The sequence below is a fragment of the Dermacentor albipictus genome, chromosome 6 (genome assembly GCF_038994185.2).
Source record: "Dermacentor albipictus isolate Rhodes 1998 colony chromosome 6, USDA_Dalb.pri_finalv2, whole genome shotgun sequence".
Taxonomy (NCBI): Eukaryota; Metazoa; Arthropoda; class Arachnida; order Ixodida; family Ixodidae; genus Dermacentor; species Dermacentor albipictus.
The window spans coordinates 17,793,502-17,821,082 of record NC_091826.1 but is presented as its reverse complement, the minus strand read 5'-3'; the positions used below and the strand labels follow the sequence as shown (position 1 = coordinate 17,821,082).

Below are 27,581 nucleotides of genomic sequence, written 5' to 3'. Positions count from 1 at the left end.
AGAAGGATTCCTAATTAATCACACCCACTGCTAACGGCGCACATCACGTGGTAACTACGAATACCGGAGTTTCAGTTTCGATCTCGATATTATAAGTCGCAAGAGTCGGCAACTGAATTTGCAGGGTTTCACAGTAGGCTGACGTGAATCCGTATTGAGAAACGGCTGCATCGACGGAAAAGACGCCCGAATTAGGTGGTACCGCCCGAGGAAGTGTCAGGCTGGAAGTCTCTCAGAGCCTTGGAAAGGAACGCTTTGACACTTCTAGTCATGCAGACTGGAGCCTACACTGATGACGGCGAAGGTTATCGATGCGGGCTGCAGTGAAGTCTGCGATGGTCGACCGCAGGCAAAGAAACACCTGTAATCCAAGGATGAACGGAAAAGCTAGCTTTGCACAACCGAGGACATGGTAGTGCGGCTGTTTATTGTTCAGATATGCTCATAACTCTCCGTGCCATATACAGAGACAGCAGTCTCAATCCATCCTAGGAAGTTCGAAATATTGGTGTAGACTCCCGGCACGCCATCCAAGTTGCATCTGTTTCCGAAGGAGACGAGGCCTACGATTTCAAAGGCGTCGCCCCGCTTCCGCATCAAAGGCGCGCCGGAATCACCCTGAAAGGCAAGACAGAGGCCGTGTAGTTATCCCACGGCAAGAAGTATGCACTTACATATAGCGTATTATGTCCACGGTCATCACTGACCAATGGGGTCGAAGCTTTAAGGATCAGAAAGGACCCTCAAAGGAACATTAGCACCTCGCAACGAGCGATGGGATGAAAGATAATGTGTGTTATAAAAATGATAGACGACAAACACGGGTAGGTGGTATGTAGAGGAAGGGGAGGACATGTAGTTGGCTAGCCCTTGTGATGCGCATAGAAAGGATACGTGATAGGCTATTAGAACAACGAGGCACGTGCCAAGGGAAAAGAGACGTACATGATCGACGAATAATTACACGAATAAATTTGCAGCCGTAAGAGTAGTTTACTGTACATCTTCGCAAGGTGCCTTCGTCCTAAGTTGGCTAAACAGGCTGACTGCCTTGATCCCGAGCTGCGATGCAGGATATCGCGCAACATCTAAAGAAGTCACACGAGTCACACAGCCCGAACTATAGGTCACTTACCTGGAAAAATAAAGTTGAACCGGATTGTATAGAACGAATCTGCTTATCCCGTTTCAAACGTCTGTGAACTTCAAGTGCTACATTGATTGCCCATTCTAAAGCACACAGACGCCGAATTATCTTGGACGGGCCGCGTTCCTCGCATATCTGACTTGAGACCGGTGGGAGCATAGTGCGTGGCGGCCAAACAACTTCGTTCCGCAAAAGCAGCGCATATTGTGGCACCGAGGCCAGATATTCTGTGAAAAAGCCGACGTCGGTATTTTGAGCGAGGCGATTCGTTTCGGAACTCCTCTCAAACGCCGCAAGAAAACGGCAGCTTCCGACAGCTGCTGCCACCTCTCGTCCAGCATCAGGAACAGAAGACGACTGACACGTGCTCCTGACACTGTTCACAGGTGGCCCCACGGACACGTAGCAAAAGCAACGGGCTATGTGGCGCTTTTTTCAAATAGAGAAGGATCAGCGGTCCTATCGGCGATTCCTCTAGGGTTTGTTTCGCCGGCTCCTGTTTTCGGCAACTGTAAGGTTCATTCGGATTTCTGAAAAAAATTCTTGTGTACTCTACTGTTGCGTGCTTTTATGGAATTCTTTTTTATTCTTTCCTTTGCTGTTCCTCTTTGCCGTTACAGCCCGCGGGCAGGCATGGATATTCCTCTCCCTTTCGCTCTCTCCTTTCCCCAAGGACAAACGAAATGGCTAGAGGAATGCACCTCAAGACGACCTGTATGTCATCCAATAAACTCTTTCTTTTCTTCTTGCACTGGTAGCACGGCAGATCTATATCGCGGCACAGTACACTTTAATTGCGGAGTGTAGCGTAGCGGTGTGTATCTTTGTAAGAGACGCATATATGGGTACCAAGAGAAGGGAAACGCAGTCGAGAACGGTAGAAGACTAAGTGGAGTGATGAAATTAGAAAATTGGCGGGCGCTGGTTGGAATCGGTTGACGCAGGACAGGGGTAATTGGAGATCGCAGGGAGAGGCCCTTCGTCCTTGCAGTGTACATAAAACAGGACGACGACGACGACGACGATGATGATGATGATGATGTTCTTTTTGGTCCCTCAATAAAATGGCGCAACCAGCTCTGGGGGATCGGCCAGGAAATCGGTAGGTGGGAGGGCTCAATAATGCCAAAAAAGTCACAGGCTTGTGCGGCAGGCGCTGCCCAGTGACAGCGTATGCTGGAGGAGCGCCTCCATAGGAGCTACATTTTGGGCAGCACGCAGGGTTCGTTCCTCTCGAGGAGGCGCCATAACGCGTACGGAAGAATAAACACAGGTATCGAGACTACGCGGCGCACATGTCGCATCCCTTGACCCTGACGATACGATGCTGTTGATGACGATGACGATGATGATCATTTGTTTGCATCCCCCTTGAAACGGGGCGGTGACAAATAGTCACTGCCTAGTCACATTGTCCACGAATGGCGACAGAACGCACGGTGCAGCTGGACGTGACACATGCGCAACACTAGTAGCGTCAGGGCAGGATCCGGCATCCACGGCAGAACAAAAACTCATCGGTAAATGTAGAAGACGTCATTTGACCTCCCTGCTGTGTGTAGGAAGTACGGGAGGGTTCATCCTCCTCGCCAAAATGTGGTGTAAGTGCGGCCTCCATGGAAGCCGACGCCGCAGATGCAGGAATTGGACATTGAATGAAATGGTATTGAACAAACTGCTACGGGATCGGTGACAAACACACGAGGCACACTAACACACCCTGAAAGTACTCAACAGTGGTCTTACAAGAGAAGACTGGGCCTGCAGCCAGCGTTTTAAAAAGTGGACTTGTCAGGGCACCCTGAAGAAAACGAGCCCCCTTGTTTAAAGACTCATTCCAGCTTGAGGCATCCCTTGTTTGGCGACTGTCGATAAATTAAGGTCTCCAGCTTCCAGTAAACTTTTGCCTTGCTTTAACCTTGCAAGTAGGATGTAAAAGCATTTCGCGTGGCAGTTTCCTGACTTGTCTATGCCTAACTCCTGGCAAGCTCACCTAAAGAAGCCATCTGCTTTGTGTTGCGGTGATAGGCATTTCGTCATCGTCATGCGAGCATCAGGCCGCGCACGATCACGTGAGCATGGTTCAGGCCTCGCGGCTGAACCGTGGGCCATTCAGACTGAAATCCAGGAGTGTAGATTTTTGGGCTAGTTGGTCCGTTGCATAAAATGAAGTCATAGCGCTGGATTGACACGGACAAGAAAGACACACCTCCTGTCGTCTTTCTTGTGCGCGTCAATCCAGCGCTACGACTTCAATTGATTCATTCAGACTGTGTGCACTCTTACGTCTGCTGCGATCACGGCGGGCTGTACGCGCTACTTATCATGACATTTGGTTTGTGCTAGGACAGGCACTACTAGCGGGTTCACACAACGGCTTCGCTGACAAACCCCGTGACCACCGCGTCTGTAGCAGTGGCGGCATGCTACTTATCATGACAGCATCATCCCACCCTTGTCCCTTTCTTTTCTCTTACTATCACGACCATGTGCGTTTCGTGCTTGGCCACGCCTTACTCACGGGTCCACAAGAAGAAACACACTCAAGCAGCTTCCTTTATTGCACAAGCAACACGTGCAACGGCCTTTCTTTCGCGTGTGTTTGGTCACAAACTTAGTGTGACGTACAATAAACTTTAGTTTATTCGCTCATGTGTGGTCGTAAATCTCCGTTGCCTGGATGGCGTGGCGTATCCAGGGGACGTACGGCTCGATGTTTGTGTAGACTCCCGGCACACCCTCGAGGTTGCAACCGTCTCCGAAAGACACTAGGCCCACAAGCTCATAGGTGTGGCCACGCTTGAGCATCAGCGGTGCACCCGAGTCGCCCTGCAACGTCGTGCACAAGTTCTACATTCGATTTCGCTGCAGCGCCACGAACGTAGCGAGAGTTCTCGGTAAAACCTGCAACTACGGACAAGCGAGACGAGGCCACACGGTTTCGTTTCTTTTTTTTTTTTAGGTGGTGAATAAACAGAAAAAAAAGAAGGAAGTCCATTTGGACTGATAACTTAATATTTCAAGAATTGATTTTCGTTGATTTCGAGACAAGAATTTCTTCTCTAGAACAGACAACGTATTCCAAACTACGATTTTTCTTAACTTCTACGCCGAAAAGCCAGCACGTATACGTCGGTGTGAGGTTATGGATTTCAAAGTATTTTCTCGTATTGGGACTATTCTGGATCAATAACCGTTTTCGAAACTTGCTGAGTTATGTCTTCAGCTTCCTTAGAATCGAATGTAGTTCATCTTTACCAATAAGTATTTACTGCGCCCGATTAGTCGCAGAGGAAATCCATGACCTCGGGAGCTTTAGTGTGGTGTCTGTCGCCATACGTATTTGATCTTTGCTTGTTTTATGGCTTATCGAGCTTTTTTTGGTGATAAGAAGGCCTTTCCTGATATTGTACAAGCCTAATACAGCCTCATGTAGTGTCGTTGAGCGTAAATACCGGCGGGAAGAAACGGAGGGAAGAGGACAGACGCTCACTCACAACTGAAGTTTAATGAAAATGCTTCCACGGAGCGGAAGGCCGGACATGCACAGTCAAAAGGCTGGTACAAAGCTCATGCATAATCACATGCAAGAATGGTAAAAATGAAAGTAAAAAAATGCTACCGCCCAAGGGAGATAGCCACTTTTTTAATCCGTCAAGGCAACTGACGGGAAACTGACACACGTGGCAGATTGTGCGTACATCTGGCCAGCCTCAATAATTTCTCTTGCCAGTATTTCATTAGACGTTTAAAATGGATGCATTTCTATAGAGCGGAGTGCAAACGCAATCTTTGATGTGTGCAGGTGAGTGCATACCACGCGCAACAGCCTTTAAAGACGCCGATTGCCCCCTGAGTCGGTCGTTCATACATCGACCCGTTTTGCCAATGTAAACAGTTACCGCAGCGGAGCGGAATTTGGTAAGCGACCTCAGCGGCGCAGGTCACCAGGGGGTTTACGTGTTTCTTCTCACATGAATTTTTTGCCCTTTTCTCTCCGATTACGCATTAGAGAGCACAACTTCGCGAGCTTACAGGGGGCTGTGAAAATTATATCCACCTCATGCTCGCGTTCTACTTTCTTCAGGTTGTGCGAAACTGCATTATTATTATTATTTGTTTTGCACACATATACACATATACACAGGTAACAGGAAAGGGATAGCGAGGAGCAGGCTGGCAACTGCCACCGGAAGGGGCACAACGCCTGCCTACTCTTCTACTCTGCGGTGATGCCGTAGATAATGCGAAACTGCATGTATCTACGGCATCACCGCACCCTTTCTTGGTTTCCGGTTTTCTGCGTGGTTGCGGCGGTTGCCATGTTGAGCTTCTTTAAAAGTGAACCATCCACGGCCACCAAAAGACTGGAGGGAAAACCCGAGCTTTCGGGACGTGACAGCTGCAAACTGAAGCTGTGCTCGACTTTGTGCATACAGGACTTTCTCAAAGCCGAATTCAGGCACGACAAAGCAATACATCCTTCGACGAGCTTAGTGCGTGAGGAGTCATAAGGTAAAAGGCTTTTCTTGGAGCGGGTTAAATATTCCCAACGAACATGGTCGTCCATTTAAAATACAAAATGAGGTCTAAAAACTGCAACATGCCGTTGGCGGGAAGTTCAAGGGTAAAAGACAAAGAACATGAAGTATCATTAAAAAGATCTGACACGCTACTAGCTGCTGATGGGGGCGCTTGGTCGCTCGGTACACTTAAAGAAAACAAGAACGTCCTCAACGTATCTGTATACTTATAAAACATGCCTTTCTACAAGTTCAGGTTGCAATCGGCGGTCCAACCTTCTCAGATCCAACCTTCTCAGATTGTTCCCGTTTTCACGGAAACGATCTGAACTGTCTGCCCGGTGTCGAAAGCGACCTGCAGCTTGTGCTGCTCTCCGCTCAATGGTTTGTTGAGCCCAACGTTGCCTGGTTGCAGTTGCGCGCGTAGCTCTACGAGTCTCTTCTCCAGCAGCGGTTCGTACATTGCGAGGAGGCGCCGTAATGTGTAGCGAAGAGGCAACACAGGTAGGTATACCGAGACTATGCGGTGCACGTGTCACGTACCTTGATACGCGGCGCTATACAATGCAAGTGGTACCTGTCGCGACACCTGCTGTAATCATGTTGTCACTGATCGGAAACTCGAGCGACAAAAGCCCTCTGTCAACAGCATCAGTAACAAGAACGGACTTTTTAATACCGCGCGCTATTCACTTCTTCGTGATCGCTATGTTTTTTTATAACTACCGATATGTCTCCTTATCGTGTTCTCCTACCGCACTACCGACGTGGCATTTGCCCCCCTTTCGATGGATGCATCGTCCCAATGAGAAAGTTAAGCGTGTGCATGCGCGAAACATTAAAAGAAGAGTGACTAAATTGGATAGGTACGGCTTTATGCGCTCCACAATTTGTCACTGCAATGTAAAGTGTGCATGTGTGGACGCTACGCGGCGCGCATGTGACATCGCGTGACTTATCGCGAGTCAATCTCGGCGTCAGCTGCGACGGACACCGAACACCGGTGGCGGCGGCGGACCCTATCGCCAACCAAAACGGCTATTGGACTGAGCCCATAACAGCTGTGTGAAACTGGTATGCCAGACGGGAATGTCGAACAATTTGCTTCTTCAACATCTGACTTCGGTCAAAAACTATCTGCAGTTGAAAGACTATTACGATCAAAGTAACTTCAGACCGGACTGGCATCCTTTGCTGAGGAAGTCCTTTTGCATGCCTCCCTTTCGATTTTCTAATTTTGAATGCCATTTCTACTTGAGTGGCCGAAGTGTTTACATTATCGATTGCTCTATAATGGTTTTCTTTGCGCGTTTAGACGCGGCTGTGCGCCTATTTCTGCTTCTGTGTATGTACTTCATGCAGGCATCTCTTCGTAGTAAGTATAACAAAAAATATATACAGGATGCATCGATTTGGTTAACGATGCGCAGCATGACTGGACATTATATATAGGCGCGCTTGCAGATGTAACCCAAGCTGTCCATACCACACTGGCCACAGCGAGATACAGTGAACAAACGCCGATCCTGTGTATCTCGTTTTCGTCTTCGCGTTTGCACCGTGTTTGCATTGCTTCGCATCGCGTTTGTCCAGTGCATCTCGCGGTGTCCCGTCAGAAATTGCGCCGTAAAATGATTTTTCACAATGTCCTTAACAGGGTGAACATATAAAAAATAAACGAAGAATGAGGCGAGGTCGTAGTTTGGCGTACCTGACAGGCGTCTGAACCTTTCTTGTAGGCGCATATCTGCTGCGGTTTGAAGAAGGCGATTCCTCCGAGGCCCTGTATGCATTTCTCCAAGCTCCAGACCACCTGGGTTGTGTACCGCAGCATAGGTGAGCCGGTACCATCTGCGAGCATCACGTCAGGTGTAGAAAACAACAACAACAACAACAACAACAACAACAACAACAACAACAACAACAACAACAACAACAACAACAACAACAACAACAACAACAACAACAACAACAACAACAACAACAACAACAACAACAACAACAACAACGGTGCATCTGCCTGTTGAATTTGAGGGCGTGGTTCATTACTTCACAGTGGTTTATGCTAGCTGTCTTTCTCATGCACTGTGCACCGAAAGTCAGTTGTGTGACGGTGAACTAACCGACACCGCGTCCTACTGTTTCCAGGTGTCGGTGAAGTGCGAATCTGTGGTTGACCGCACTACAAATGCAGTTGCCATCGTTTTATTGCGTGTCTTTAAATGTTTGTACATCGCGCGAGATATCCACCTATTTTCCTGCATACGTGCTCGGGCACTGTTTTGCTATTTCTGTCGGTGGCTGACACCTGAAAATTTTCCATCACGCTTTCTGCTGCGGCTTAACTTCGTTTCAAGGTTTCTCTCCTTCGCTTACTTTCGCTTTCTCTATTATTCTTTCTTTATTAGCATCAATATTTCATCGTCTCAGTATATGGCACTGAGAGCACACATCTTTTTATGTCATACTTTTCAGAAGCATCATAAGCTGTGCTTTTCGAACTGGGTGTTCCCGCCAAACACGCTCCACCCAATTTTTGGAGATTATTTAATGAACCAGGATTCCTGCGGCTACTGCAACCAGATAACATTGCTGACCTTCTAAATGCCAACTAGCAATCGCCAACTGTCGCCCTCTCCGGCCATGATTCTGAACAGTACTTTGTTGTGGCGCATACTAATCTCCCATCCTACCTTGAGCTTTGCGACGATAAATTTAGTCAAACAGTTGTTGCAAATGTTCTCTACAGAAGAAAGTTGAGATTAGGAGAAGGGAACAGACTTGGGCACTTGATGTAATGCGTAGAGCAGGCAGTGGCGCAGGCAGTGGCGCAGCCAGGAATATTTTTCGGCGAAGGAGACGCTGGGCAGGCGGTATCTTGATGCAAACAATTTCGGGGGTGGAGGGGAGGGGGGCTGATGTTCTCGTTGTGCCCCTCCCCCCCTTACGCCGCTGAGAGCAGGTATGCAGCGGTCTGTTGTAGGAGCAAAATCTGTGCGAGTGGAATCTTCAGGAACTCGAGGGTGGCGGAGGATTCGATGGTTGCGACGAGATCTGGAAACCTGCAGGACTGAGTCAGTCTGCGCAACTGTATGAGGCCGCGATTTTATAGCGACGCCTTTTCCGACGCTTTTCTTTTTTTTCCTTATTTCTCCTTTCGCGCTGGTCAGAGCGACCATCCGGCCGCGTTATCAATGGGATCAGCCAGCCGGGAACTGCGGGCGTTAAGAGCGGGCGTAGATTTGTGCCGAAGACATCGCTACAAAATCGCGGCCGAGACTTATGGTGCATATGCGAAGTCTTGCAGATGCGCTTCCCCACAGAATCGGTTGTACCTACAGGTGATGGCGGGTGTGGTCTTGAGAGAGAGAAAGAGAGAGAGAGAGAAAACATTTATTTATCATGAGTTTGGGCGACTTCCTCGCAGGGTGGAGCCCTTAGTTCAGGGCCCCATTGACTCGCGCCACTCCGCGTGCCCGCCGGATCAGCCGTCACTGCTGTTGCGGGTCTGAGCTGGTCAGCGTAGTCTCCCAGGAGGAAGGGGAAGGTGAAGGAATAGGGGAGTAGCCCGGAGGATGTGGGCACTCCCAGGTGCAATGATATACTGTGGGCTTTGCTCCACAATAGGGACAGTATGAGGGATATTGTGGGGGGTGGAAGAGGTGAAGATAAAAGAGGCAGGGAAATGAATTAGTTTGAAGCTGTCGCCACGCGACGGCATCTTCTCAGTTAAGGGAATTATGTGGTGGAGGGAAGTGTCTCCTGGTATCTCTGTAATATTGTAGAGTTTCAGTGTAGTTCAGTGGTTCTGTCGGTGCGTCGTCTGGGTTGGACAGCTCTTCCAATGGCGCCCGGTTAGCGAGCTCTCGGGCTACCGCATTAGCGCGTTCATTACCATGGAGAGAGGCGTGTCCAGGTGTCCAGACGATACGCACCCTGTGTGACGCTGTGGAGTGTAATGATGTAAGGATGCAAGTAGGAAAGCACGAGTTGGTGCTGCCATACTTGCCACAATATTTTCCTCGCTAAATCTTCGCTGTTTGCAAGCTTACCACCGACTCAATGGTGCCGTGACTGGGAGGTCTTCTACATCGTGTAGGGGCACCCTAATAGTCTGGAAAAAGCCTACTTCCCTCACTTACGGTATTCCCTATTAGAAAACCAAGAACTGCGACATATCTATACTGGCGTTGAAAAGACGTTGGACCAGAAAGAGAAGCACAAAATACACACGACGCTAGGCTGTAACTGAACTTTCGTTTCGCTGAAACATAGAATTCGTTGGATGCGTAGAACGCAGCAGGACCCAGACGCAAAGAAGCAGCGTTCATTCTTGTTGTTGTCTTTTTTTATTTAACACAGAAGCGAACTGAACAAGTCGATACGCAGCTTATCTTGCAGATAAGCAGACTATTTTATGGTGTGATCGAGCCAGTCACGGGTCGCTTACGCACCTATCACGAGCTTTTTGACGCCTAACGTTTCAAATTTTTTCTCTTGTCGGCCAGCGTCTGGAGCCATCCAAATACACGAGTGCCGTGAAACAAAGGGGCCCAGGTGCACGGACGCCAATGGTCAGCCAAACGGCCACCAGCCGCTAAAGCGCCGACTTCGGCTTGGTGCTCTGCGGCGTCTCGAGCAAGCACCCATTGAAGATTGCTGGGAGACGCCCTCGTCCTGTCGTCTACGAATACACGGATTATTGCCGTTGTTGTTCTTGACCGGAAGTGTGTGCATATTATAGCTATTATGACGTGTGCCAGTGCCAAGCCGAGAAAAGTTGTTCCTGGGCACGCTGATAAAATTTATTAATTGGTTCAGTGACCGTTACGTAATGATGGAACAAGCAAACTCGCTCACTCTCGCTGGTGACTCCCCACCCGGCGACGACCACGGTCTCCCCGACGAGATTCGCGGGTGACCGGGGCAGGCAGATGGTGCGCGCCTTGGGGCCCAGCTTGATCGGTGTCTCCAGCAAGAGAACGGCCAGGTCGTTCTTGAACGTCTGGAAGTCGAACTCCTGGTGTCGGTAATAGTGCTTCACCACTACTTTGGTGCCCGCGGAAAACTTTGATGCGCCGTACAGCATCACGATGCTCGTCGCCTTCTGTCCGTTGGTCCTGCACGCCAAGTGACGGCGGCGTCTCGCTAAAGTCACGTGGTAGCATTGCTCACGTGATCCGACTTACAAGTAGCCGTACCAATAACCGCATCAAACGGGCTTGCAAGGTGCTCGAGTAGGGCTTGTTGGCCGAGTTGGTACGGGTTAATTTTCAAATAAATTGCACAAAAGAAAACGACACGCAAGACTCGACAACGGGTCAGGTGCCTGACAAGTGAGACAACTGACTCACTGGTCCTGTGGTCTAGTTTGATATGACGTCTTCCTTGGTGCAATTTCTTCCAAGAAGGTTCGAATATGTTTCATTAAGTGCTATAAATCGGAGTAACTAATCTGAAGACACCTCCTATCAAATGCCTACTGCGTCAAAGTGTATGCGCTTTTCGGGAAATTAACGTAAAATGGATGAAATTTGATTGACGTGGGCTGCCTAGTTTGTTGCTGATACTAGGGAGATTTCTAGAGCTACAGTTTTAGTGGAACTTTGAGTTGAAAACGCGAACAGCAGTGATGACATTGGTAGCACCATGTCTAAGCCAGAATGAATGAATGAATTCTTTAATATCCTGTCATGCGGAAGTTCTTGGCTTGGAGAGGTCAATATCAGAAAGCTTGTATCACTGCGAGAGCCTTTGCACCATAAAATAACGACACACAACCACGCAGTAAGTAATCGGCTTGCGCGGTTGCATTGTTCACAGTGTCACCAAATGTCAGCACTGCCATAAGCTGAGAGTTTTAATTTTCTCAGGGAGGAAGAGGGGGGGGGGGTAGTGATTAGCCCCATCCACATATCCCATTTTCTCTATTTTCCTTTTCCCCCTCTTATATAGTTTACGCACACACACACACGTCTCCACAGTGCCCACTCTCTCATCCCTCTCCCATATATTGAGGAGATGCTGCTTTCTTTTTTGTTCGTTGCTTGGCCCATGGAGGTCGCAAACCCAATATGCAAGAACAAACGAAACTTCACTGCAGGTCGCCTTCGTGCAGATAATCACTTGACGGCTTAGCATGGCGCAAGCATAGCCCAATGAATTAAAAACAATTTATTTTGATAGACATAATAAGGAGCATGTGGACAAGTGCACACAATTTCAACAGAATACAAAACAAGCTTTCAACAAACAAAATTTTTCAGCGACCATTCGGTACAGCCAAATAACTCACCATTTTCTGTTGCGTCGTCGAAGTCTGCGGTCAACCGTAACTTATCAATTGCCCTTTGGCCATCATGCACAATTTTCCCACTATGACGTCCCTATAGGATTGCTCAGTGGTGCGCTCCGACTTCATAAAGCTGCAGGGGATTGTAGTAGATATGCGGAGGTCATTAGCAGGGCGTCTCACCACGCTGCCCGAACGTGACAGCCGGCATGAGCTTTCGGCGTGAAATCTTCCATTTAGGTTTTTCGCTTTGCCAATGTACGCTGCCTGACAGCCGGAGCAGTTGGTTTTGTAGACGACCCCTCGAGCCCAAGGACCGTGCACCAAGAGAAAGCTCAAGAGAGAGAGAGCTCAAGGGGTCGTCTACAATACGAACTTTTTCTAGTGTCAGGCAACATACACTGGCGAAACAAAAACCTAAACGAAAGGATCACACAACAGAAAAAAAAAGATCACTGTCAGAACCGTCTCTCGACTGCGCAACTTGGCCCCTTGTCGAACATTCAGAACATGCGGATCACGAAATTGGGTTCCAAACAACCAAAATTCAAACGACAGAAACCAACCAACCAAAACAACTGTTATTGAGGTCATGGTGTGCTCCGAGACCTAACAACCTGACGTAACCTAACCTAACCTAACCACCAGAATAAAATGATATCGATGTATTTTCCGCTATTTGCTGGCACTACGAATGTAAAGCCACCAGTGGCAAACTTTCTCTCATGCGTTCTGCGGCACGCTGATCTGGCTTTGCACAGTAGTGCAACTGTCCTTGGAATTATTGTGAAACCTTACTCCTTTAATTTCACTCCTTCCTGCTTAACATAGCTTCCTAGCTGCCTATTACATTGTGCCTATCTAGTATGTCGTTATTGCATCTCTGACATTAAGTAATAATTGTTTAAAACCGAGTGGAGCCCAGTGCTTCGACTTGACTGGTGAAGGGACTCTGCTTCAAAAATGCTCCATGGGGAATCCTCTGACGAGGAGTTGCTTGGAATGGACACCTTTACTCCGTTACATTAGAGCAGATGCCGAAATCAATTTGCAAAGTGGGTTGCTCAGAAATCAGTCATCGAAGCGCAATGAAATTTGGGTCAAGAGGCGGCAGTGGTGTCACCAACTTTGTCACATAAAAAACGGACCAAACCACCATCATAATTATCATCATCATCATCATGATCATTATCATCTTTGTCGTCGTCGTCGAGGATGAGGACAAAGTAGATAAACACTGCATAGGCATTAGGACATCTTCCATGGGACAACTGAAGCTGCAGTGTGGTGTATACTTTCTAGTGATCTGCTACAGCTCTGCCTTTACGCTTTGGGGCTTGCACACGACTAGGTGACTGAGAACAGCAAGAGCATACTGGCCGTCTACAAGTAATGATATTCCTGTAGCGAAGGTAACGCTTCTCCTCTTAGCGCACGTGCTAGTAGCGCTCACCAAAGGGTGCAGTGGCCGGCCGTGAGGATGTGCCTTGCAGTCAGAATTGATCCGGCACATCGAGTTAGTACGGTCCGGTAGCGGACTTGCAGGAAGACCTGCGCCAGCGGGAAAGATACAGATCTTCACTCTTTAGAAATTGTACAAAATAACTCTGCTCATTTCGTTTTTGTAATTATAACTGAACTGCCAGCACCTCTGTAATGAAATTAAACCTTGATTTGCCATCTTTAGCCTCTCGCCGTAAAAGCCTTAGACTTTCACTTTTTCATAAGATATTTCATCATCCTTCACTTCGCGACGAACTAATCTCCCCTCCTCAATACATTTCATCAAGGTTAGATCACAATAACAAAGTTGGAATTTCATTATGCCAAACCAATGTCATGTCTCATTCATTCCTTCCGCGTACATCTGCCGAGTGGAATCACCTACCAGCCTCCACCGCTACTATTGTTGACCATCAGCACTTCACGGCAGTATTAGATAACATTGTATAAACAGGAGCATTTCATTCGCGTTTTTGTACTACCAATTGTATTACTGTTTTTGTTTTGTATTACCGGAACACTGTATTACTGCACTGCCTGCACCGTATTTAATTTTATTGACCAGCACTCCAGGAACACTCAAATAACATTGTATAACCGAGAACCATCTATTTCTGTACTATTAACTATTTTGCTGCACTGTACTTTTTCTTCTTTTTGTATTTGATGTAACCACTCCCCTCTTTAATGCCTCTGGCCCTGAGGGTACACGAAATAAATAAATAAATAAATGCAAACATAATAAGCAACCAGTCGTACCGCGTGACAAAGTAGAACGCGTGCCGCGATAATCTTTTGATTGTGAAGTGATAGGAAAAGATTCGGCGAGGCCAACGTGCCTCAACAATGAGAGCTGTGGAAATTGAGCAGCGGGAAGTGTACGCGACCACAAAAGCGTTGGATAGGTTTTTGTGAACTCTGAATGCATATTTAAACGATAAATCTGGAAAACACGAAAAACTGCAAATTGAAAATGAGGACAACGGAGATATCCTAGCTATGAGAGGCATGCATAAGAAATTTAACGAGTTGATAGATAGTTTGAAGAGTCTAAACACGTCAAGAACCTGTCAGGGGATGTGCCAAGAAAAAAAAAGAAAAAGAAAAGCTTCCCGTAAGGCGGCTTGTGAGCGTGCTGATCGACAAGCGGCAGGAATTAATTTTTTTTTACTTCTCTCTGTCTCACAACTTTCATAATATCTGATACTGTATCTTTTGTAACCAAATTCTACAGATAAGGAGAAATAAATTCTGGCAGGCGCTACCATGCGTCACTTGAAGGTTGGCGAGAAAGTGCAGGCGTCGACCGCGAACCAACGCACTATCATGACTGGACAAAGTTGTTAAAAAAATTAGATTATGGTGTTTTACGTGCCAAAACCACTTTCTGATTATGAGGCACGCCATAGTGGAGGACTCCGGAAATTTGGCCACCTGGGGTTCTTTAACGTGCACCTAAATCTAAGTACACGGGTATTTTCGCATTTCGCCCCCATCGAAATGCGGCCGCCGTGGCCGACAAAGTTGTTGCCTACCCCATAAATATGCGCGTACCATGCAGAAAAAAAATAATATCGTCACGCTGAAGGAACGCCGTACGCTGAAGCAGTGCCAACAAATACGTTGCCTTATGTTTTACTTCGAACGCTTCAAAAGAAAAAAAAAACGCAAAAGTTCGTCGAACACGTCATTACCGATTAACGATGTGCCTTGGCGGATATCATTTGCAAGAGAAACCAAAGGAATCAGTTCACTTATAAAACTACGTCAAAAGAGGCTTTCACCGCGATCCGTGCTTCATAGGGCTACATGCTTAATCAGGTAAATTCAACATACTGTCACGTGTTAGGAACGGTGAAGAAAGCACCAAAACTGGGGCTGACGAAACTAGCGTTTTAGTGGGCGGACTTGCGCCCTCAAAAACAGGCTACACTTAAAGAACGGCGACAGCGGCAAACACACTCGGCGATCGTCGAAAATCTGATCAGTGGGTCAAGCGCGTCGGTTTTTATACACGAGTCATCGAACGTTCCAGAGTAATCGCTGGTTCCCGCGTGTCTTCCAGAAAGTTTTACACCATTCGCATCGCGCATTCATGCAATCAGATTACAGAAGGTTCGGCGACAACAGACAGCGGATAGAACCATCAATAACATTCTAGAAACCTCTGATAAATCCAGACTTGTCCTGCGCTGTGCGATAACATATGCTAGGTGGTGAAACATGGCCACCTGATAAACAAGTTCACGTGCCAATCAAGGCCAATTTTTTGGCTGACATGGACGTTTTCAAATGTTGAAACTTAAAACTTAACTTTGATGACGATTTACTTCAGCTTGGTAAGTTTGCAACTAAGAAGTTGATTAATGTATTTAGTTTAATTCGTGAATCCATTGCTTTGGGTTTTCTTGCAAATGATGTCCACCTGGGTTCACAATCAATCTCTAGTGATGTGATTCGAGTAACATTTGTGAGATGTTTCTAAAGAAGTACTGGAAGTAAAAAAAATGCGCCGTATAGGAGCCGAATTTGCACTTTGCTCGTGTTTCCTAGCTAATCGTGAATTTAATGTAATTAATTGTAAGTTGATTGCGCGCGGCGATTCGCCCCACAGAGCACGTGGCCAATTGTTTCTATAAATATGTTGAAAGTAACCTCACAACTGCAGAGCGGGCCAGGTCGATACATATTTCGTCCATCGTAGTCACGTTTAGCTAATAAATTTCAGTTGTCAGAGTCAAGTAAAGAAACACGAATTGGCTGGGCTGCGTGAGCATGGATTAGATCTGAGACAATACGACTGCACTAAGTGTGTCGCCTCAGCCCGTTGCTTGGAAGGTGCATGTAAACTGAGACAGGCCAAGTCTTAGGCTCGTAGCCAGCAATGAAAAGCCGGATTCACTCCCTGCACTCTCTGTTAGCTTGCTCCAACGGTTCGACAGGAACAAGTTGGCGTAAGCTCTGTTGAGTCTGACAGTCTCACTTGGGACTCGACTTGCCTGCGTCGGGTTAAAAAAAATTGTCAAACAATAATCCTCATCTACGTTGCATGAGTTTGCTTCCTCTAACAATCCGCGTTTGCTGCTTTTTTGTAGAGAACGCTCTCTCTCTCTCTCTCGAGATAATCCGCGCATGCCCTTCGTGACCTGAATGCACCCCGAGCGCAGCGTTAGAGAGAGGAATAGTGCGCATGTTAGGTCACGATTATTATTTGAGGAGAAGATAACTTTAAAACGATGTACATGTTCAGTTTTCCAAATTAACCACGCAAGTAGCCAAAAACAGTCTATCGTGCCTCCTACGAGCAGCGCCGCACTTTCCTGATTTCACTTCCCCGCATCAACGCATCTATCTCGTTTAGAAAGAACGAACTACTAGTGACGAACTTGGTCTCACCACCCATGGGAACCTCTCGATGTCAGCTACGAGCCCGTTTACAATTCGGTAGTCGACAGATGCAATGCCGCATGCTGCAAAAAAAAAAAAGTTCTGTGCTAAGTTCTGTGCTAAAATGTTCTGTGCTAAATGTTCGTGGTAAGTATTCGTATGAGGAATAGCAATGAAAAAGCGCAGAAAGATAAGCAATGTTATTTTTGAAACACCTGAAACAATTTTCAAACTTTACAAAACTCACGCCTAATTAAATTTTGAATTGCTGAACGTAACCCTAATGCTAGTTTGGTATCGTTGCGAATGCGTTTCCTTATTATGGACGCTTGTTCTTTCTTCAGTTTTACGTAGCTGCCACATTTATTCGGTATGGTATGTTGCTATGTAGGCTCTTGCAAAGTGAAGAAAGAGCACCAAAAACGCACGGCTTTTGCCAAAGGTGCAGAAGCAACTTCTACAGTGACAAGATGTGTCAATGGGCCTCACGAATGGCCTAATTTCGTGCACTTTGTGCACTAAAGCTCGAAAGTGTGCAGAGCTCACTTCCTGATAACCTATGTGCATTTGCAACGTCACGACACCCCAGAAAGAGGTACGCACTTACTGGTTACGAAACATAGCAAGTGCTGTACGTCCACGCTAACATTACAATGCGCAAGTGTGTAAACAAATTATGCATTCCTAGAGTTTCTTTGTAATTTTTCTTTCACAGTACCAAATTCAAGATTAAACCACATTAGTTGGCTTTGCTACAGGTGGGCACGTACATTGGTGGTTCAGTCCGACTTCTCCAGGGGCAAGACCCTGTAGCGCGTTCGCTTGTTTGGACAGGAACAAACACTGAAAGTAAACAGGGAACATTAGTTCTTTGCACTAGAGACCTACATTTTCTAGTTGATCATCTCTTAAAAAAACTTGATGGCTATCGTCAATACGTTGAGAATACGTTATAGAATTTGGACTTCCTTATATTTTAAATGCGAGAATATTCATTACAATATTTGCCCAATGCATCAATATCCAAGTGCTTGTAATGAATGAAGCATCACTGTAATGAAGCATCAGTATACAATCACAGCATTTACGCTGCTAAACTTGTGCTAGCCTTCGCAAAATTCCAGGTGATAAAATGTCGTCTTTAGTCGCGACGAAAATATTTCGGACTCGTTTTTGCCAGTGCTGTCCAATGGTATAGAAAGGAAAGAAATTCGGCAGAGATGCTTAAGACTGCTTACGTATGAGAATGCGAAAGCATTCCCCTTAAAATTATGAGATTTTACGTGCCAAGACCACGATCCGATTATCAGACACACCACGGTGCAAGATTAATTTGACAACTGGAATAATTTGGCAACCTGGGATTCTTTAACGTGCACCTAAATCTACGAACACAGATGTTCTTGCATTTCGCCTGCATAGAAATGCGGCCGCCGTGGCCAGGATTTGATCCGCGGCCTATAGCAGCGCAATTCACCAAAGCCACTAGTCCCTTTGGTGAAATGTTTCTTTCCGCGCGCTCCTAGAGGGCGCAAATTCTTGTCTGCGTTCAAACAGCGAATCGGTAAGGCTAAATCGAAACGGAGTTCGTAACTCAAAGGACCATTCAGCGGCTCACCACCTCTTCCCCGTTGGCAGCGCCATCACGTGGACAATGACGCACGCACTAGGCCGCACCTTTTGACGTGAATGAATAAACGAATTCTGGGGTTTTACGTGCCAGAACCACCACTTGATTATGAGGCAAGCCGCAGTTGCGGACTCCGGATTAATTATGACCACCAGGCGATCTCTAAAATGCACCCTATTCACGGGACACGAACGTTTTTGAATTTCGCCTCCATCGAAATGCGGCCGCCGCGGTGGGGATTCGATCCCGCGACCTCGTGCTTAGCAGCGCAACACCGTGGCCGCTAAGCGCCCGCGGGGGGTTACCATACGACGTGACGTGTGCAATGACGTACGCACGCGCTGGGCGCACCTTTAGCCAATCAGAACCGTGGAGGCGCCGTGGCGTCAAAACCTGACTTAACGTTGGAGGCACCTTCATACCTAGGACAAGCAGTTGTTTTCTATTCAAGGAACCCGAAACAATAGAACACGTATTCCCAGACTGTAGGGACCCGATTTTTCGCTGGGATTTACTTGAGCGCCCATTAAAGAATCAGTTAGCCCTCGACTCGCATAGGATTCTTGCCGGTAAGTGCATCAGACGAATACTGTACGACATCATTATGGTCCTGGGCCTCCGCGTGTTGTGGAAAGCGAGAATGGAATTTGTGCATGCAGCAGACCCAGTTGTTCGTACTGTTCGCGAACCCTTCATTGAAAGAGTTGGGTCTCTGAGAGAGGTGTATATCGTGTGCTCTCTGATCCACAAGAGTGGATTTATTTACTTGATGATTTCGCCTCGTTCAAAAAATTTTAACCCCACGTTAGCCAAAGTGTGGCCGGTACGTTTCGTGCCTTGTAACCCGTGGTTCTAATTGTTGGAATCGGCATTAAAAAAGGAAAAAAATTAAGAGAAAGAAAGAGGCAGTGGCATCAGAGAAGTGCGCCCGCTTCGCATTCCGGAAGCTCGGGTTCGATTCCCACCCCGACCCGAAATTTACCAAAATTTCTTTAAAAACGAATTATTACTTTGTTTACCGGAACCTCCTTGAGAAGTTTGACGTAAATCCGAGCATTTGTAACGTGTTGTTACTGATTGCGTCGTCGGCCATTTCTGGTAGGACAGCTCGGTGGCGACGCCGACGACGCCAGATTTTCGCGTAATGGGGCATTTTTAAATGCTTTCGCATTGAAAAAAAATCTGGAGATTAAGCATCGATTAAGGTGAACCTTGACTGACGGTCTTTGTTCTATCAGCAATCGTGAAGGACAAGTTTTTACGTTCTCGTAGTGCTTGTAGCCAATAATGAACTTGTGAGCGCGCCTTTTGACGGTGAGTTAATGTTAACGCGATAACGTTAGGGCTCATTCACATCGGCGACTGACAGTGGTCGCGCGACCAAGTTGGTCGCAAAGCGACCAGTCGCAAATGGTCGCAAACGGTCGCCTTTCTTGAAAAGCGACCATTTTGGGCCAGTCGCTCTCTGCGCGATTTTCCAGTCGCACGACCGCCGTGGTCACAAAACTTATAAACCAATCAGCGGCGCACCGAAAGTGATCTTTCGTGTGTCTACATCCGGCCTCCTCCGGCGTCGCGTTCAAATTCCGCGTAGATTCCGAGAGTTCTCGCTGAGAACGATAATCTCCGGGATTGCGACTTGCGGGTCGCGCTCAGCCGGGCTTGCCGGTGTGAACATCAGTCGCCTTCGGTCGCTTTTTGATTGCGAGTCGCAAATGGTCGCGCGACCTCCTCAAGTCGCCGGTGTGAGTGAGCCCTTCAGGTCCACATCTTGCAGAAAATCCGGTGTCGGTGTCGGCGTCACTGTACCTGAGCCAGCCTATCCGTATGTATTTACGTATATGTATACGCCATGTTTTGCTACATGACATTCGGTATATGCGCGGGTTATATTGCCACACCAATCTATCACCAAAGTTGCTCATACGTTGTCTTACATTCTTGACAAAGTTATTCCTCGGAATTTCGAGAACGACAGCCCGCAAAACAAACCTCGTGGAACAAAACACAGACACGGCATGTCTTTTATGTTGAATCTTCTCAGAATTAAATATTAAAAAGTGTGAAACAATGACAGAAACCTGACAATTATGTAATTTTCTTGTCGCGGCTGCGCACTACCTCCGGGATCGGCCCACACAAGAGGCCGCGTTTCTACCAGAAAGCCGGCCTTCGTGCATAAAGTTCGCCGCCAGCGTTTCCCGGTAAACATTACGGTTACATAAGCTGCAGTTGTCGGGAAGCGTGAGAAGCAGTCTGGGATCTTCGAATGGTGCCGCGTTGCGCTCTCAAAGGGCGAAGCTTAAGCGTCCTCCAGTTTTAATATGATAAAAACGAAACACACATGACTGTGAAATAAGTCGGTAGTTACGTATTCTGCAGGGCGGACTCCCCAGAATACGCATAAGACATCATCCTGCCACCTTGAGCTTGTTACGATGAGGTATGCAACGCTTTGGAATGAAAGAATGTAACTTTGACATATACCTCATGATTCCGTCATAATTCCTGAATGCCGGGTATATGTATGCCCTCGTACGCAATTTAAGCTAGCGCACATGAAGCGATCGTACGGGATTATCATAAGAACGAAGAAGCAAACGATGATATTAGTAATTTTAATCGCAAAAGAAAGGAGAGATTTCGTTCACATAGAAAAACGGGCGTAAGAATGCTTCAGGCAAATATTCCTTTTGGCAAATGTTTGTATGGTGCTTGCAAAACAGAAAACAATATGCGATGATGCATGGTCAAATCTACGCTTTCTGTATGTGGGTCTGCCTCAAATTTCGTTTATCTCGCACTCTGAAAATGTGGGAGTGAATCATGGGACTGTTAGGCTCTGCCAGGTTACAGTGGTATAAGTAAAAGGAAGAAGAATAAGAAGTTCATTTTACAAATGACATATACAGGATATATAAAATACATGGGAATGAGAGGGAAGATGAGAAATCACATAGCTTTCAAAACTGAGATCGCTACACGGAACAAGAGCAGTGCAACTGACTTTTGTTATTGAAGTTTGAAGGAGTCCCTAGTAATCAAATAACGCGCTTCTCCAATTTCACCTAGAAGCACATTTCGTGCTTCTGGTTCTCCCTCGCTGACCAAAGAATAGCAACCATGTTTTGCACCTTGGCACGTACCTGAGAAAGCAGAAGTAAAAATGAGACCCCTAATCCTGCGCGCTCGCCGCAACTGCTCTTGAAGAAAGCCCGAACCACAAGGCTGCCTGCAGACATGGCTGCAATAAATATTACTAAACGTATAAAAAACTTATTACTTTCTCTTCATACACTTTATGCCACATGACGTGCTCTTCCAGGCCGGCTGGCGTGAGCAGCATACGCGTAAGAACTCACGTGACCGTCGGCGGAGCGCTCACGGCTCAGGTTTCGTTAGCGAACGCGATGATGCCAGACGAAAAAAAAAAAAAAACGCGACGGGAGGTCAACAAACAAACAACGTTTTCTTCGCGTTACAAGGCGGCGCAGTCCTAAAACAAAGCGCATCGCACACTTGCCAGCAGCGCCCGAAGAATACAAGAGTAGAAGGCAGATCACGACTGCGCCATCTGGAGTGAGCACGTCATTCTTAATACGCGCCGAAGGGCCGCGTCGACTCTTTACGACTTTTCAATTCACCCGAGGAAACACTAACGAGGTCCTCTTTGCATGTCCGCTCGCTGCAACCCATTTCTGTAAGCGTTTCGACGGCCTTCTGCGGTTCAGCGCATTATTCAGTACGTGCCACGAACTGTTTCGCTTTGTAACGCCCTTCGTGGAGGTTCGGAGGCGAATGCAGCTTCGACCGCGCTGCTCGTGGTCGCAGCTGCTTGACTTGCAGGCGTGAATTCAAGGAAAGCCGCTATTGTGAGAGATGGCTACAGGTGCAACATTTTTTGGAAGGCGGCGAAGAGTGCAATTCTTCGATTGGTTATTCCCGGCATGGCGAATTTTATATCAACGACGTCGCTCACATATGTGCGCTGTCTGACGAGAAACAACGTAGAGTTCCAAGCAGCTATATCCGGCAGACAGGCAAAACCGTGAAACCTGCAGCGAGTACCATTGAGAAACGATTCTAATCGCACTCACTGACCAAGCAAGACAGGACGCAGACTCCGCCACTCCGTGCCAATGACTGCACTAAGCAGCTCCTATATGCCAGGAACACCAGTCGCACGATACACCAACTCCAATATTAGGCTTTGTGTCTGACCCTAAGATGAAAGGTCTTACTGGCTGTGAAATTTCTTGGCGTTTCCTTCCCGTATAACTCTTCATTTAAATAACGCCTTCGGTGTGATTCGTAGATAGAAGAGATGGCCGTTATCGTAGACCTTTTTATTGTGTAGCTAAATTTGTACTATGCTTGCGCATTGATGTACTCGTCGCTTTGTGCAAAGTCCATGACTGTAGTAACTGTGCCTCACGTGCCACGTGTGGTTTTTCTTTCAATTGGGCAGTAAAAAATGTAGTTACTGCATTTCATCATTATTCCTGACCAAACAAAGCTATGTCGAACCCTTAATGCTTTCCGTCGATACGATGCGAAAATAGTGCTATTGGAACGTAGTCAATGCCGATAGACCATGGTGGACAAAGGGAGAGAAGAAGGCCTAATAGTAAGTTAGCACGGGATGTTAAGGAAAGTTCGAATGCAAAAGGAAATAAGTGAACGTTATGGTTAAAAGTATGGGACACGGCGGGCACAATAAACGTAAGCCGGATTTGTGCGCCCGTAGAAATCGGCCTACATAAAAGGGGTGCCAAAAAAAAAAAAAGAAACCCCAGAGCGTGCTAGAACATTCCAGTACGCTCTAAAGCACTCTAACCCCCGTATGCAGAGATGCAACTTAAGTCGAAGCACATGCTTGAATTGATTTGGATGACGCCTGGCGTTAACGTGCCCAAAGACGCTCACTGCGTTTCCTTCGGCGCGTTCCCGATAGGCGTCACTCGGATGAAGTCAACCATGTGCTTCGACTTAAGTTGCACCTCTGAATACGGAGGTAAGACATGGCATACCTCATTCGTAACTCCGTCCTTGTTTACGCTGGGCCGTCGTTACCCTCCGTTTCTCTTATGCATGCCTCTCGGCCACGGTGTAACCGTGCTCTCGGCTAAAGTTGTCTCGCAAGTTACTTCGCAGTGCGCGCATACCTGCAGCAATAATAAAGAGAGAGAGAGAGAGAGAGCTTTGCTGGGCCGCTTTTGTCGCCAAGGGGGGAGATTGCGACAGGCGCGCACGCAACGGACAAACGCGGCGGCAATTTCGCAAGTGACGACGGCTCGCGGGGGAGAGCGAAAAGGGGCGAGGGGCAGAGGACAGAGGCGAGCAAACGTGGCGACGGTCGTCCCTCCTCCGTCCGTCTGGACGATGGTGTAGGGCCCGCTCGAGAACAATGGCCATTGTTCGGAGTCAAAAGTGGCCCGTAAGCGGAGCTTTAGCACCTGCGTGCTTTCGAACCACGAGAAGCACGCTCTGCCCTTGCCTGCGCGGGAGCCTTCCGCTTGGCGTTCGCCTTCGGATGCAGATTTCGGACGCCCTGACGCGAGGGTGACGTGTCCGCGCAGCTCCAGAGCTAAAATGCCAACGGAGAAAATTATTCTAATACGTTTATGGAGGCGGGCGATGGGCTTGATCGATTGGTTGATGGATTTGTAGGTTGGACTTAAAGTCCCCGAAAGTAATACAAGTGTAATGAGAGACACCGTAGCGCAGGACTGCGGAGTAATTTTGACTACTATAGGCACTCCTTCACGTGCAACTAGAGCCCGGCGCAAAGATGCTTTTTCATTACGGCCCCGTCGAAATACGACTTCTGGGTGTGGATCCCACGACCTCGGATCCGCAGAAAGCAGCCACAGCCACCGAGCCAACGTGGCGGGCAAAGTGGAGGGGCTTGGGGGCGGAGTGCGTTTAGTTAGTATTGACCCATGCTTACTGAAGAGTCATCATCAGCAACATCGTACTATCATTCTATATTTATATTCACCTCAGGGTGAAGGTCTCTGTACCATCGACATCCAATTACTGACTCCATCGTATGCCTGTACATTTCATAATTTCCTCGCACCACCCAGTTCTCTGGCGTCCTCGATTGAGCTTCCCTTCTTTCGACACCCACGCGGTAACTCTAATACACCGTCGGTTATCTGCACTACGCTTAACACGGCCCGATCGACAGAATTTCTTGCTCTTATTCTGGACTAGAATGTCAGCTACCGCCGTTTGCTCTCTTATCCACACCGCTGTCTTCCTTTCATTAATGTACCGTCTATCATTTTCATTGCAAGCTCGGTGCAACGTCCTTCTTCTCGAACTTCATTTCAGCCCCATATGCCAGCAGCGATAGGGCACAATGATTTTACACTTTTCAAGGATAGCAGTATGCCACCCGCCTTTTTTCCTTGGCAATGCCGTCCCATGCGCACTCCAGCTCAATTTCATTCTTCTGCAGATAACAAGGTAAGGAGTTAGTATAATGAGTTACCAACTTTCCCAAGAGGAAGCTTTTCTAAAATGTCGTGCACGACACAAAGGCGGTGCAAGACACACAGATGGTGCAGTAGAGTGTGACGGAATGCTGCCCAAGGATAGGGCGATGCGGTTGAGGACGGCACAAGGTTATGTTATGGGGTGAGATGACATTTGCGTGTATGGGATAGTTCGGCAGGGGGAAGACAACATTTTGGAGATCTCCGAAAAAAGGTATTCAATATGCATAAATTAATAAAAAAAAACGAAAGAAAGAACAAAACAAACACCATAAGTCTGGGAAAAGGAAACCTTCGTGAAGAAGTTGTATGCTGTGGAGACGTGTCGAAGGGCCCATTTCTAGAAAAACATCACTGGCGGTAGCGTAAAATATAGATCTGCTACGTGATTAGTCTGCCAATGAGAGTAAATGACAAGCAAAAATTACAGGCAGGTTGCCACATAGGCTCGCGCCACAATATCTAAAAGAAAGCTGGTTGTACCAATTTCGTTTCCGCATTGCTTAAAAAAAATTGTCTCGTTCTTTCAGTTCTAGTAACGTGCGCTACTTTGTTTAGCAGACACAATAGTAACCCTACACTAACATTTGTTTCTCATGAAATGTTTGTTAATTTTTTAATATACACCGTATAGGTTCTCTTCGAGTACGAAACAAATAGTTAGGAAGAAATATTCGATTCGTATTCGAAAGTTCGAATATTCGCCCATCCCTGGTTGTTTTCTCTGTCGTCAAATTCATTTCCAAGTGCGGGATTTTAGATCGCGTCAGTCTATTCCGTTTCTTGCCCGTAATTCCTTCCTGTAGGTTTTCTGGAAAATAAATGGAGCTGAATTGAATAATGTTGTACTTCTAGTAATATTGTACACATATATTCTTCACAATTTGCATCGTACCTCCGTGCTGCGCAAAGTTTTTCACTTTGAAAGGTATACAGTGCGCCGTCCATACACCAGAACACAGCGGAATGAACACACATTGCCCTCCTTTTCTTTTCCTTCAACGGGGACCCTCACGAAACACAAAACAGACTCTAAATTGCTGTAGTTGAACGAAGCGTAATTAGTTCTGCTGCTATCGCCTACGTCCTCGATGTACCGGTACTGCATAAACGGTGATACGCGGGCGGAACGGCGAAAATATTTGTGATAACCTTGAGTACCATTGTTTATGAGGACTCCGCATGCTTGAACGGGGAATGAAAAGTAAAATTTTCAATAATATCCGACTGCTTCGATACTATGAAACTACCATATGACAAATTATATCGACACTTTTATTCGGGCTGTGGTAGCAGTGCGCTGTGACCCCTGAAATTTTTGGTACCCGAGTTTGCAAAGAAAAAGACAGTATTTTGTCCCGTAGTCGACTATGTTTTCATGTATTCATGTGTTCTTGAGGGATAGAGATTGAGAGAGAGACAGGAAAGGGGAAAGGCAGGAAGGTTAGCTCGAAAAGAAAGAAATTCGGCAGAACACATCTCCCGGTGACGGTTGACGGCAATGAGCTTAGCATTGAAGCCCTATTGCGACACAAAGTATTGCCACCGTCAAAAGGCCTTATGTATGAGGCGTGTACTGCAGCGGGACTCCACTCTCGGGCTTCCCTGTGTACACCACGCCATCTGGTGCTGCCGTCGCGAAGCCTGCGCGTAGCCTTCGAAATGCATGGCAAGGAAATGAAAATGATCTTTTTTTTTGTCACTAAAGAGCAGCGCATTTCAAGTGGCCGTTACCTAGTTGCCGAAGTTCGTTGAAGATGTTCGTTGAAGAGCAGCACACACCTGACTCGCTTGAATTGGTCTAACGTCGGAGGCGTTGACCTGCGTCAACTGCAGCAACGCTTAATTTTTTTTATTGACTTCACGACATTTCTTAATGGTGCCTCAAAATCATGATCAATAAACTGATAAAGACAAAGATATCATCCCTAGCTATTTCGGCTCGTACAGTTCTAACATGCTGAAACACGAGTATTTTTTTCCTGCTTCCTGGTTTTCAGCAGTTCTTGCAGCGAAAAATGATGGAATAATTTAAAGAAAACGACTGCTCCACATTATGATACATTTTAACTATTTCATCTATAAGTGCAATAGACCTTATTGAATTATGTGTAGCAAATGCCAATGAAAAATATTTCTCCCTTCGCCTGTATTTACATAGGAAGACTCACGTATATTCCACTTAGGACCATATACGATGTTTCAATTTAGATTTCCAGTTTATTTCTTAAACCATAAGTGCGTGCAAAGTTTGATAACGCAGGTGGACGAAAATTCTGCACAAAGGTGCCCTTGACTGGCCCTATACTCCTCCCGAATATTAAGCACCACAGGTGGTCAGTGACTTACGTAAAAGAAGCAAACTAAGCAAACTGTAACGAAGGTCTTGGTGCCACCGAAGTCATTGGTTATGCAGACCACTTCGTTTTAAATATCGTGCCCGCACCCATCACAATATAACCGGAACAGAAGTACTCCTTCGTTATGCAAGTGATTTCGCTGTAGATGTGTTTGTCGTACAGGCGTTCGCCTAACGCACATAAATACAGAGTTCACAAAAAAACTTAGAGTACATGCGCTCTATGTAAAGTCAAAT

The 27,581-nt window shown here is 46.9% G+C and overlaps 1 protein-coding gene across 3 annotated transcripts; it reads right to left on the bottom strand.

Annotated features, from left to right (window-relative positions):
* Nucleotides 1-406: 406 nt before the first annotated feature.
* Nucleotides 407-21,889, bottom strand: LOC135914429 (trypsin alpha-4-like). Of its 3 annotated transcripts, none has more exons than XM_065447271.2 (8): nucleotides 21,779-21,889; nucleotides 21,629-21,710; nucleotides 17,623-17,695; nucleotides 16,862-16,935; nucleotides 13,416-13,513; nucleotides 10,531-10,790; nucleotides 7,382-7,521; nucleotides 407-618 (listed from the first exon to the last, which is right to left on the bottom strand). In XM_065447271.2, exons 1-8 carry the CDS (start codon nucleotides 21,826-21,828, stop codon nucleotides 433-435), a joined length of 963 nt encoding a protein of 320 aa, XP_065303343.2. In that variant the 5' UTR covers nucleotides 21,829-21,889; the 3' UTR covers nucleotides 407-432. The 3 variants fall into 3 exon arrangements, with proteins under 3 accessions (XP_065303343.2, XP_070376801.1, XP_065303344.2); XM_065447272.2 differs by lacking the exon at nucleotides 407-618 and adding an exon at nucleotides 3,691-3,976 and having other exon boundaries at nucleotides 21,779-21,875; XM_070520700.1 differs by having other exon boundaries at nucleotides 21,629-21,875.
* Between the last annotated feature and the right edge of the window lie 5,692 nt (nucleotides 21,890-27,581).